The sequence below is a fragment of the Miniopterus schreibersii genome, assembly GCF_964146895.1.
Source record: "Miniopterus schreibersii genome assembly, chromosome: 5".
Taxonomy (NCBI): Eukaryota; Metazoa; Chordata; class Mammalia; order Chiroptera; family Miniopteridae; genus Miniopterus; species Miniopterus schreibersii.
The window spans coordinates 49,369,169-49,382,605 of NC_138106.1; the positions used below are offsets into that span (position 1 = coordinate 49,369,169).

General features: G+C 36.4%; 1 protein-coding gene across 3 annotated transcripts in view; it reads right to left on the bottom strand.

Moving 5' to 3' along the window:
- GTF2E1 (general transcription factor IIE subunit 1) overlaps positions 1–13,437 on the bottom strand; it is a 39,584-nt gene that overhangs the window by 8,282 nt on the left and 17,865 nt on the right. For all 3 annotated transcript variants that reach the window (XM_081138701.1, XM_081138703.1, XM_081138702.1), the window contains 2 exons: positions 8,509–8,710; positions 4,201–4,442 (listed from right to left, as the gene is read on the bottom strand). In XM_081138701.1, the coding sequence (XP_080994827.1) occupies positions 4,201–4,442; positions 8,509–8,710 (444 nt within the window). The remainder of the gene's footprint in view (positions 1–4,200; positions 4,443–8,508; positions 8,711–13,437) is intronic.

The following is a 13,437-nucleotide window of genomic DNA, read 5'->3' on the forward strand; positions in this document are numbered from 1 at the left end:
CCAAAAGGCGGAAATTAACAGCAATACAATAATAATAAAGGATTTTAACACTCCACTTACATCAATGGATAGATCATCTAGACAGAAAATCAATAAGGAAACAATGACCTTAACACATTAGATCAGATGGACTTAATAGATATATACAGAACACTCTATCCAAAAGTAGAACACACATTCTTCTCAAGTGCACTTGGAACATTCTCCAGAACATTACATTAGGCCACAAAACAAGTCTCAATAAATTCAAGAAGACTGAAATCATATCAAGCATCTTCTCCAACCACAATGGTACAAAACTAGAAATAAATTACAAAAAGAAAATGAAAAAAGCACAAAAATGTGGAGATTAAGCAATGTGCTACTGAACAATCAATGGGTTATCACAAAAAGATCAAAGAATAAATAAAAATACCTAGAGAAAAAAGAAAACATAAACACAACACACCAAAATTTACAGAATGCAGCAAAAGCAGTTCTAAGAGGGAATTTCATAGCACGAAGTCCTACCTTAAGAAACAAGAAAATCTCAAATGAACAACCTAACTTTACACCCAAAGGAACTAGAATAATAAGAACAAATGAAGCTCAAAGTTAGCAGAAGTAAGGAAATAATAAACAAAGGTCAGAGTGGAAATAAATGAAATAGAGACTAAAATGAAATTAGAAGAGATCAATGAAACAAAGAGCTGGTTCTTTGAAAAGATAAAAAAAGGTTGACAAACCTTTAGCTATATTAACCAAGAAAAAAACACAGAGAAGGCTCAAATAAACAAAATCAGAAATGAAGAGAAGTCACAACTAATACTATAGAAACAGAAAGGATCATAAGAGACTATTATGAACAATTATACACCAACAAACTGTACAATCCAGAAGAAATGTCTACAAACACACATTCTTCCAAAACTGAGTCATGAAGAAATAAAAAATCTGAAAAGAATGATTACTAGTAAGGAGACTGAATCAGTACTCAAAAAACTCCCAACAAAAGTCAAGGACGAAGATGGCTTCACTGGTGAATTCTATCAAACATTCACAGATGATTTACTACATATCCTTCTCAAACTCTTTCAACAAATTGAAGAGGAGGGAATGTTTCCAAACTTATTTAATGAGGCCAGCATTATCCTGATATCTATACCAGACAAGGACACCACACACACAAAAATTATAGGCCAATATCCTTAATGAACATAAATGCAAAAATCTTCAACAAAATACTACCAAACTGATTCAACAATACATTTAAAGGATCGTACACCATGATCAAGTGGGACTTATTCCAGGGATGCAAGGATGGTTCAACATCTGCAAATCAATCAACACGATGTTCTACATAAACAAAATAAAGGATAAAAATCTGATCATCTCAATAAATGCAGAAAAAGAAAGTGGCAAAATTCAACGTCTATTTATGATAAAAACTCTCAATAAAGTGGAAACATACCTCAACATAACAAAGAACATATGTAACAAACCTACAACTAACATCATGCTCAACAGTAAAGAGCTGAAAGCTTTTCATATAAGATCAGAAACAAGACAAGGACGTCCACTTTCACCACTTTTATTCAACATAATATTGGAAGTCTTAGCTACAGCAATTGGAAAAGAGAAAGAAATAAAAGGCATCCAAATCAGAAAGGAAGAAGTAAAACTCACTATCTGCAGAAAGCATGATAATACAGGGTGGGGCAAAAGTAGGCTTACAGTTGTGAGAGTATGTGAAACACGGAGTTTATTCCTTGTATTATTATTTATTAATTACTGTATTATTTTCCATATAAACAACTGTAAACCTACTTTTGCTCCACCCTGTATATAGGAAACCATACAGATTCCACCAAAAAAAGTTAGAATAAATAAATTCAGCAAAGTTCCAGGATACAAAATCAATGTATAGAAATTGGTGGCATTTTTGTACACTAATAATAAACTATCAGAAAGAGAAATTAAGAAAATAATTCCATTTACAATTGCATCAAAAAGAATAAAATACTAGGAATTAATTTAGCCAAACAGATGAAAGACCTGTACACTAAAAATATAAGACACTGATGAAATAAATTAGAGATAAATAAATTACAAGCCATTTGTTACTCATGGATTAAAAGAATTAATATTGTTGAAATGTCCATACTATCCAAAGCAATCTACATATTCAATGTAATCTCTATCAAAATTCCAATGGCATTTTTCACTAGGGCAAAAAATTCTAACCATAAAAAATCCCAAGTAGCCAAAGCAATCTTGAGTAAGAACAACAAGGCTGGAGGTATCAGATATCTCCCTGATACTGATTTCAAACTATATTACAAAGCCATAGTAATCAAAATGATATAGTATTGGCATAAAAACAGACACACAGGTCAATCAAACAGACTCCAGAGCCCAGAATTAAACCCAGACATATATGGACAATTAATTTATGACAAAGGAACCAAGAACATACAATGGAGAAAGAACAGTTTCTTCAAGCGATGGTGTTGGGAAAACTGAATAGCCACGTGCAAAAGAATAAAACTAGACCACTATCTCAACACCATACACAAAAATTAACTCAAAATGAGTTTAAGACTTGAAACCATAAATTTCCTAGAAGAAAACATAGATGGTAAGCTCTATGACATCTGTCTTAATGTTTTCATGGATCTGACTCCAAATGTAACAGAAGCAAAAAGAGAAACAAATGTAAACATCAAAGTAAAAAACTTCCGTGCAACGGAGGAAATCATCATCAAAATGAAAAGGCAACCTACTAAATGGGAGAACATATTTACAAATCATGTCTGACAAGAGATTAATATGCAAAATATACAAAGAATTCATACAACTCAACAACAAAAGAACCACCAACCAGATAAAAAATGGGCAGAGGAACTGAGCAGACATTTTTCCAAAGACGTACAGATAGCCAACAGGCAAATAAAAATATGTTCACCTTCACTAATAATTAGGGAGATGCAAATCTAAACCACAATTAGACATCACCTCACACCTGTAAGAATGGCTATTATCAAAAAGACAAGAAACAACAGGTATTGGAGGGAATATGGAGAAAAAGGAACTCTGTACACTAGGTATAAACGTAAACTACTGTAGCTACTATGGAAAACAGTACAGAGATTCCTCAAAAAATTAAGAATAGAACTACCATATGATCCAGCTATTCTACTCTGGGTATTTATCCAAAGGATATAAAAATATTAATTCAAAAAGACATATGCATCCCTATGTTCACTGCAGCATTATCTGTAATAGCTAAGAAATGGAAACAATCTAAGTGTCCACCGATGAATGAAGAGACGTGGGAGATACATATATATATATATATATATATATATATTTATAAAATGGAAAACTACTCAGCCATAAAAAACAGTGAAATCTTGCCATCTGCAACAACAGGAATGCACCATGAGGGTATTAATGCTAATTAAAATTAGTCAAATGGAGAAAGACAAATACTGTATGATTTTATTCATGAGAAATCTTAAAAAAAAAAAAAAAAGAACAAAGAGGACATCTGTAATACTTTCAACAATAAAGATAAATTACAAAACAAAACCAAACTCATAGAAACAGAAATTGGTGGTTACCAGAGGGGAAGGAGGTTAGGGGGTAGGCAAAATGGGTGCAGGAGGTCAATTGTATGGTGAAAGTCTAGATGGTAGCTAGACTTTGGTGGTGATCATTTTGTAGTGCAGTTGTAGAATTATAATGTTGTACACCTGAGCCATATAACACTATATACCAATTTTACCTCAATTAAAAATAGAGATATAGATGATAGATGACAGATAGATGATAGATACATAGATAGATAGATGACAGATAGATACATAGATAGATAGATGATAGATAGATGATGATAGATAGATGATAGATAGATAGATAGATGATAGATAGATAGATAGATAGATAGATAGATAGATAGATAGATAGATGATAGATAGATTAGATAGACAGATTTAAAAGCTATTTGTTTCTTCAACTAAGTTGAAGGAAAATGCAAGTATATTATTTGGTTTTAATGCTTATTGCTCAATTTCTTACTTCCTGCTATAATGCAATTGTTTCGGAAAACAGACATAGTGGATTACCAATAAAACCAAGAATTGTCCAGGCAATTTAACACTAAGTCAAGCTCATTTTCTACTGAACCCAAGACATACGCATTTTAATGACTTCTCTTACCTTCCTTCATCTCTTCAGAACTATATGCTCCTTGGACAGTGCTCTCTCTCAACCAAATGGGTCTCTCTTTGGCAGACTTCCCTTCCAGTGAGGCTCGATGAAGATCTTCTTGGTCATCCATGTTAATGACAACATTCTGAGTATATAAGTCCTCATAGGAGGGACCTTTGGTAGCCCATGCTTCCCGGTGGTGCCCACCTGCCAGGCCAGCAGCTCCAGCAGTAGTTGCTGCACGGTCCTTGCTGAATAAAAACATTAGAGGACAGGAAGAAAAATATTGAAGTCTTGGTGTTGGGAAAGGAGGGCAGATGCATAGGTAGCTATTGAAAAAATGCTATCTTGCAATCATGCACTCAAGCTTTAACAGTTCTGAGAAACCTATTTTATACCTCAGGGTGAAAGCTGCATGGGTTATAAGAACACATCATATTTACACTTAAGTTCCTCAAACACTGGATCATCGGGTGAATATGAAAGAATGAGGTTTTATAGTTTAAGATAGTGCAATAAATCTATTTAAGAAGAGGGGAGAATGGTATGCTGACATAATCCACTTAAAGATACTAGTCTTGCAAAAATCTCTCCCAGTTAATACATCTTTCACGTATCCTTCTCCATACCTGACTGACTCTTGGCCCCATATTTCTCCTTTACTTCTCTAGCACTTTTCTCTAAATATTTTTCATGGAACTTGGACTGTTGTCTCATTTTTAGCCTAACCAATACTTCTCCACTTGTCTTTATGTCCTGTACCATATCTTTCTCTCTCACAAGCCATTCACTATTATTCCTTCTCTTGGATCCTACTTGACTTTGTGCTTACCCCATTGCTCTTCATTTCTTCCCAGGCCTGAGCTTTCTGCCTCATGCTTAGTTGAAGTTTCTCTGATGGATTCCTCTGTCCAAGTATCTGATTGGCTCATTTTATCTCTCCCTCAGAACACTGTTTCTAACCATACTCAGGAGGTAATCTTCGGCTTATCCCATCCCTCCTGTTCTTCCTCTGGATGTCTCCAGGCCCACTGCCACTTTTGCCATTCAAAAATGCACTCTCTCCAGTTGTTCAATCCAAGCTGACCCAGTCATTAATCCATGTCCGCCAGCTATACCTAGGGCTGCTTATAAACCATTCTTTCCCCTAGCCTTTGTACCAGTTATTTGCTGATCCACTCTGAGTCTACTCACTAGGTGTCTCTCTGTACCCAATCCATCTATTTATCTTGCTATATTTAAAAGTCTTATGCTACAGTTGTAAATAACTGTTTTCTCTCTATCTTTTCTTTCTGCATTCATCTAACGGTACTTTTTGCACTATTTATTTACTATGTTTGTCTCAGTTTAACCTTATCTGTCCCTAGTCATTCTCTTTCCATCTTCTACCTGTTCTGATGTCTTTTAAAAGGCTGTGTTGCTGCCTTCACTGTAATCTGACCCTGCTTACTCTGGTGTAAACTGGCTTTTTGAATTTTAGACTCCCTCAAGCATTCGCTTTTCTGTCTCTTCTCTTCTACCTTGGCCTGATCTGTGTTTATACATTTATGTGCTCACTCTATATTCTGAGTCTTTCCTCTTTCACCCAGTTTTCTCCGTGACTCCTTTGAATGTCTCTTCTATCCTCAGCCAACATCATTATCTTGTGTTGAACGTGGCCTACATGCCTGTCTGCCCCAAAATGTGTCTCCCTGAGCTAGTCATATGCCTTTTCTGTCTCTCTCCATATATTCAATGTTTCTCTAGTTCTGACCTGGCCAACTACACCCCTGTCCTTTTCTGTGTCTCCTTTGTCCAGATTCTTAAATGATTCACTCACTCTCTCTGAAGCTACTGTTTCTCTCTGTATAATCTTGAACACATAGCTTTCACCTATGCTCTGTCTTTAGCATTAAGTCTGAAGGTGAGCAAGTATTCAGTACTTTGAGTAAAGAAGAACAAGAAAAGTGAGGAAAGAAAGTAGGACAATTAAAATAAATGTTAGCATGAGAATACTTTTATAAGTCTTTTGTTTTCAGTCCTCTATTATAGAAACTCAAGACTGGTTTAATTCCAGTTTGAAACAGAAGAGATTTGACCAAAAGTCAAACAAATTTTAAAATTTGGAAGACTTTTTAAAAAAAGATATTTTTAACCATGGAGAGTTGACTACACAGATTTTATTTCTACCTTCACCACAGATACAGACAAATCTAAATCATCAGCAAATGTGACACTAAAAATCTAGATGAGAGACCTGGAGGTTAACTCCTTCTGCATATTTAAATTTCTTCTCTGGAGAGAATACACACATTTTACTTAAAGATGACAAAATTGACAATTCAGTTTTAAATCCTTTTACATTATTTAAGAAATTTTAGAACTTTAAAAAGACATAACTCTTGCTCGGGAGTGTGGGAGGAATATTATTTTAAACTAATTTTAAAGATCTTTAAAGTTAGTGTTTAATGAGATAATGGAAAAGGAGAGGCTATAGGCAAGGAATTCAATTTAAGAATTCAAATTGAATTTCTTGCTGAAAAGCGAGAACTGTCCATCAGCTCTCAGGTTAAATCTACTAATTCTGCAGAGGCAGCTTCTGGCTCCTGATCTAGGGATAAGCTAGAATTTAACTGGTTACAGATCAGTAAGCAAACAAACAATGATGCTACTTAATTTTTAAAAAATCATCAATGAATCACTACAGTCTCTGAGTTCCCTTGCAACTCTATTGTAGTTTTTTTTCTTGTAGAAGTGGTACCTAGTTTTTCTAATGTAATCTGTTCCGGAAGCCCAGTCAAGTTCTGAAACATTCGAAAACCGAGGGATCAACAGCCGGCAGCTAGGCCTCACGGTCTTGCCCTCAGTGGAAGCCATGTGGCATGTTTGACTTCCAAGGCGTGTTCGAAAACCGAAGCATTTCCTTCTGAGTTTATGGCATTTGAAAACCGAAATGCTAGTCAACTGAGACACTGGAAACCAGAGGTACCACTGTATTTGGGGCAGGATAGCTATTACAGATCTGTTATGCTCTGAGACACATCCTATATAGTAGGGAAAGGCTAAATCAATACCACTTCCAGGATGTTATATCCAGCCAGTGGAGCTTGTCAAACGCTTGGTGAGGCCATCTCAGCCAGGTTAACACCTTGTAACCTAGCTCCAATGGTCTTTCTCCTGACCACATGGAAGCAATTGTACTTTGTTCTGGCTGGCACCCATTCTATTCTCTTTTGCCTGCCTCCATTTCACCCTTTCTTCCCTAGTGATGGGGCTGTTGGATAGCTTCTTTCTTGATCAACGTATTTCCTCTATTTCCTGATTGTTCTTTATCCCTGGAGTCATCACCATTCCTAATGAGAATCCAGGTTATCTGATACGGTGTGTTGCTAGGGCCACTGACGTCACTGCACCACTCAGATTTGTCTCTGGCATGGAGTAAGGGTTATCTAAATAAAGACCTGGAATGGGAGGTGGACAGTGGTGGTGGTAAATGAATACTACTATAGTGGGGAAACATTTTGATAAACAGGAGATTAACTATAGTTAAAATAGGAAGCACAAGAATAATGCGTAGATGGTATTACATCGTGCTCTTAAAAGCTGTAGTTACAACTTGGACTACTGGGTTCTGTAAAAGGGTATAAACTCTAAGTGCTTTGCTTTTTCCTCTTAGTTTAACATTAGAAGGAAAAAGAAAAGAGGTGGTTAGGAAAACACTCGCTGACCCCAATTCACATTTATGCTTTTCAAAGAATATAAATCACTTTTTATGGCATGGCAAAACTAAGGCTGCCTCTGCAATTCAATTAGGATACACTAAAAAAAAATAGGAAGACATAATAATAGTACTAACCCATAGGAAACACCTATTTTACTTCACTTTCAAGGAAGCTACACTGAAAACTGAGGCAGGCAAGAAAGGTGTGGTTAATACGCTTCAAAAACAAAAAAAGTGAATGCTATATTCCTTAAAGAACTTCAGCCTTCAGAACTTGGCTAGAAAAATTCAAATATCCCCAAGAGGCACTACCAATTTAGGATCAGCTAGTAATTGGCTGAGTTGCAGCAGACCTAAGCAGAGTGAGTACTTGAAGTCAAACCTGACTATTTAAAGATTTTTGCCTAAGGCCCACACTGTTCTGCATTCAGTACAAACAAACTTCATCACAGGCACAAGTTAATAAGACAAGTGTGGCAGAGCTTAGAATCTATGAGACATTAGTCTTCAGTCTTCCAGTAAATTAGGTACCCACTCTTCCTCTTCAAAGTACAGGTAGTTAAAACAAGAGCAAGCTTAAAAGTGTTCTTGGTTAAGAGTACAGGAACTACACTCACCTCTGTTTCAGGGCTGGTATTTCTGTGGGTTCTGGCTCAAGTATTTCGTAGGCCAAGTTCACATCCTCTGTCTCCCGAAGCAAAGCATAAATGGGCTCAATTTGTTCATTAAACCTTGCCAAAAGTGTGCGTGCATCTTTTTTCGGCATTGCTGATTCATCTTCTTCTACCTCTGTATCGCAAAAAGTGCAGCGGAAAGTTCCTACAGAGAAAATAAGTCTCAGGTCATGGAAGAGAAATTCTCAAGACTAGTCTTTAGCAAACTGTTTATATCTCCACTCTTCCTCTAACATGTTATTATTATTAAAGCTTTCAAATATACAGAAAAGTTGAAAGAGTTTTGCAGTGAACATCCATAATCAACACTTTGCTATATTTATCACATTTCTATCGATCTTTCATTTTTGATGCATTTCAAAGTAATTTCTAACCCCTGATTGAAGCATAGCAAACAGTTTTTAATCATATTTTTAACAAACTTATACTTATTTTAACTTAAAACCAAATTTTTTACAGCTTACCAGTGAAACCTGTACCTTTTCTCCAAAGCCTTCTTTTTGCACATTACACATTTGGCTGTACATTATGGGGAAAGCCAAATAAATACCCGAAATCAAGTCTCTAGTCATCCTATACATTGTCACAAGGCTATTTCTTCAAACTTATTAACCATTTATATCTAAATAAATTTAACCAATCATTTCCAAAATTAAAGTTCAAGAAGCCTTTATTGTTCTTAACTTGTAACTAAATCACAGTAATTCCTTAGAAACATCCATGATTTCTCACTTTTGTTGACATTTCACTAATCAAGACCACCATTTAGCCTGAAACAGTTTCCTAAATCTGGTCATTGAACCTCTAGATCCTTCCTCTTCAATTCCAAGTTTTCTATGCCACCAGTTTTGTCATCTCTTTGCCCTGCTCTAAAGCCTGTCTGATAGCTAGATTTCTAAAGTCCAAAGCATCAAATCTAAATTTCTCATCCTAATATTCAAGATCCTGCATAATTTGGCCCCAAAAATCACAACCCAACCACAGTCCTTTACCTGTTAAGTAAATTCAAACATTGGAGAGACAACATACTGGACATTAATATTTATTATATTTGTATAGTGCTTTCTGTTTCTAAAATGCTTTCATGTATACTTAAAACAATTTTTTTTTAAATATGTCTATACTGATTTCAGAGAGAGGAAGGGAGAGGGGGAGAGAGAGAGAAACATCAATGATGAGAGAGTCCGCAATCGGCTGCCTCCTGCATGCCCCCGAGTGGGAATTGAGCCCGCAACCCTGGCATGTGCCCTGACTGGGAATCGAACCGCAATCTCCTGGATCCTAGGTCGATGCTCAACCGCTGAGCCACGCAAGCTGGGTGTCCATGTATACTTTCTGATCCTTATACCAATCCTGCAAAGTGATGTCAGAACCTAGGCTGAGGAGTTCTGTGATTTGTCCGAAGTCACATAGCCAGTAAAAGAAAAGTAATAACAGCAGCCATTGTATACTGAGTGCTTATCAAGGATCACCAACCCTCTGAGGTTGGTATACTTATTGCACATTTAAATCTGTAAAATACAGAGGTTCTAGGGGGTTAAGTAACTTGCCCAAGGTGGTATAACCTCTAACTGTGAGGAGGGGGCAGGACTCAAGCCCAAACTATTTTGCTGAAACTCACACTCTTAAAACATTACAGTCTGCACCGTTAGCCTCACATCGATCTCCAGTTTGGTTCTTATTCCCAATGCCAGGGACATGCACCCTTCATTTATATCCTAATTTACCTGAGTAATGAATTAAAAGAGACCATACAAGTACTTCAGTGCCCGGCCCATTGTAAGTATGCAAACATTTAGCTTTAAAAATCTCCATACGTGATCGCTACATAACTCCACACCCCAACCCGTCTTCCAGGGAAGGAATAAACAAACTAGGCACCTCTGTCTCAATACAACGCTGGAGCCTACTGATATATTTCAAGTAGAATAAGCTTTTTTACTGCTTCTCACATATAAGCAACTAATACCATGTAAATTCTTTGTTTATATATCCTGTCTAAAACACTCTTCATCCATCTTCCTGCTGTGCAAATGGTACATAATCTTTTACACCTATTCCAAGTAAGTGAGAAAGAAAAGCAACCCCTCAGAGCTAGGAGGTGGGCCAGCACTCATAGTTAGGTTGTGATGTATTTCTATCAAACAGAAACTCACAGATCACCAATATCAGATCATGATGCAAAGCCAAGTCTATCTGAGTCAGAGTACAGACAAAAGCAATGTCTCTGTCCACCCACCAAAAAAAAAAATGGCACTACTGGGACTACTGCTTCTTTACCAATTATAGTTTTAACCCGACCCCATTCTTCTCACCTCAGATAAGATTTACTAAGATACCCAATCATAGAATTATCCCCACTTCTTGACAGCACCCAATCCAGAGCAACCCCCCACCACTTCCTTGAATTCCCTCAAAATTATCTAACAAAAGCCCAAATTCTCTTCTAGCATGGTGTTGCTGTGATTCTCCACGGTTCCCCATGACGTGTGGCTTCCCTTGCTGCAGAAAGCATCAATAAACCCACGTTTGTTTACCTATGGGTGTGTTACTAATGGTCTTTGACTAGTGGGCATCAACATAAAGATTCTAGCTTAACCAACTGGACAAGCATACTATTTATAAAATAAAGAGAGGAAGAGTAAGTTCATTTCTTCTTTGTGGTAAAAAGACATAAACTTGCTTTAAATGTCTGAATCCATATTGCCCATTGGTTGTCAAAATGGATGAGTTAGAAGCCAACTTATTACAACTGCTTAAAGCTGAAAAGTGAGATATAGATAGAAATTCTGATATGAGAATCAACAATATGTAGATAGTAACTGAAGCCGTAAAGTAGATCAGAGCATCCAGAGAGATCAAGGAAAGTGAGAAGTATAGGTGGTCAAGGTATCAGCCCAAGGAAAGAGGAATCCTTAAGACAGAAATGGTACAACCAGAGGGATAGGATGGTATTTCAAAGAAGTGGTTTGGTATTGATTTTTCAAGGTAAAAAAGATTTGAGCCCAGCTGGTGTGGCTCAGTGGTTGAGTGTCGATCCATGAACCAAGGGGTCAATGGTTCAATTCCCAGTCAGGGCACAAGGGCACATGCCAGGGTTGTGGGCTCAATCCCCAGTAAGGGGCATGCAAGGAGGCAGCCAATCGATGTTTCTCTCTCACAGATGTTTCTATCTCTATCCCTTTCCCTTCCTCTCTGTAAAATCAATAAACCTATTAAAAAAAAAAAATCAACAAAAACTAAAGTGTTATAGTCCATTGGCTGAAATATTAAAAAAAGAACTGAAAACTAGCTTTTATATTTAGTAACAAAAGGTACTTTGTGACCTTAGCTAGAGAGGTTTTAGTAGTATGCTATCTTAGATTATTTTCTAATTATTCTAGGCTGCCTCAGCCTCTTTTATTCAACAGAAATAGGAAGAATATAATCCATGTAGGAATTAAAAAATAAATCATATAAAATAAGGTCTAAATGAGCTCTCAAATACTTGCTGAATTAAAAAAAAAACAATGCTGATGTGGGACTTACATTAAATGTTGAAAGATGAACACTTACAAAGACTGTCAATGAAAACTGGAGAATACTGCAAAAGAGTTATCAAATTCATTAGTTTTCAAAATTAAATTTAAAGAAAGAAACCCCATTCCACAAGTGAAGAAGTAACTAATATATAAACATAAAAGCAAGTAGTACGATTGAAGCACAGAAAGACAGCTAAGACAAAGGACAGCACATTCCTCTCAACATGTCTTCAAAGTACTACAAACTGAGCTCCTCAAAGTCTTGCATGGGGCACCCCATGTTGCACAACTTTTGAACTTGCTGCTTCCTCTACCCAGAATGCTCTTCCTCCAGACAGGTGAGTGGCGAGTCTTCTTACTTAGTTCAGTGCTTTACTCAAGTCTCCTCAGTGAGGCCTTCCCTAACCAATATTCCCTAAAACTTTAATCCTGTTCTGTCCGCTCTTTTTCCTTAACATTTGTCACTATCAAACATACTATGTTTTATTTATCCAGTTTATTAAATTACTTGTTAAAATTATCACGTTATACCAATTTTTTAAAAAATGTCCTCCCTAATAATACCCCATTTCTCTTTTGAAGGCAAGATACACTCCAAACTTCAGTTTTAAATAAATAAATGGTGCTTGTCAGTGTCACTCATCCACATTAAATAGCAATGCTTTTATTTTGGGAAAAGAGAGAAAGAGATCACTGTTAACATCATCATTTGATAGGACAATATCAAAATAACAGTCCTTTAACTTGAATAAATTTGGTTTGTGGGGAAAAAAATACGTAGGAAAAACAGAACATAGTATACAGACATAAGGTAACTTCTAGCTTTATTCAGGTAACTCCAAGCTTTATTCAGGTAACTCCAAAGACCAAGGTTTAATTTAGATTGAGATTTACCAAGAGTTACTTGTAGAAGGGCCCATTTTACAGTTCTGAAAAGAATGGCTTAAATATTACTGTCAAGAACTCAGAAGAATCTGAGATTTTATCATACTTATAAGCTAACAAATTATCCTGCCAGTTTCATGGATGTTGGAGAAAGACACAGGACTCCTAGGTCAGAGACAAAAAACTTTATTACTCATGAAAATAGCAGTAGCTAGTATCGACTTTTGTGACAGTTCTGTAAGCCCCCAATTCCCAGAGGGTGACACAAAGAGAGCCAGGTAACAATTGTACGTGCAGTGAGTTATGTCACAAGAGAGAAACCCTGAGGTTAATAACGGGCATAAACATGCCTGTCCTTTGCTCTGGAGGGTGACTATTATTTTTATTTTTCAGTTACAGTTGACATTCAATTTGCAATACAGCATAGTGGTTAGAGTATCGTATAATTTACAAAGCGATCTTCCCA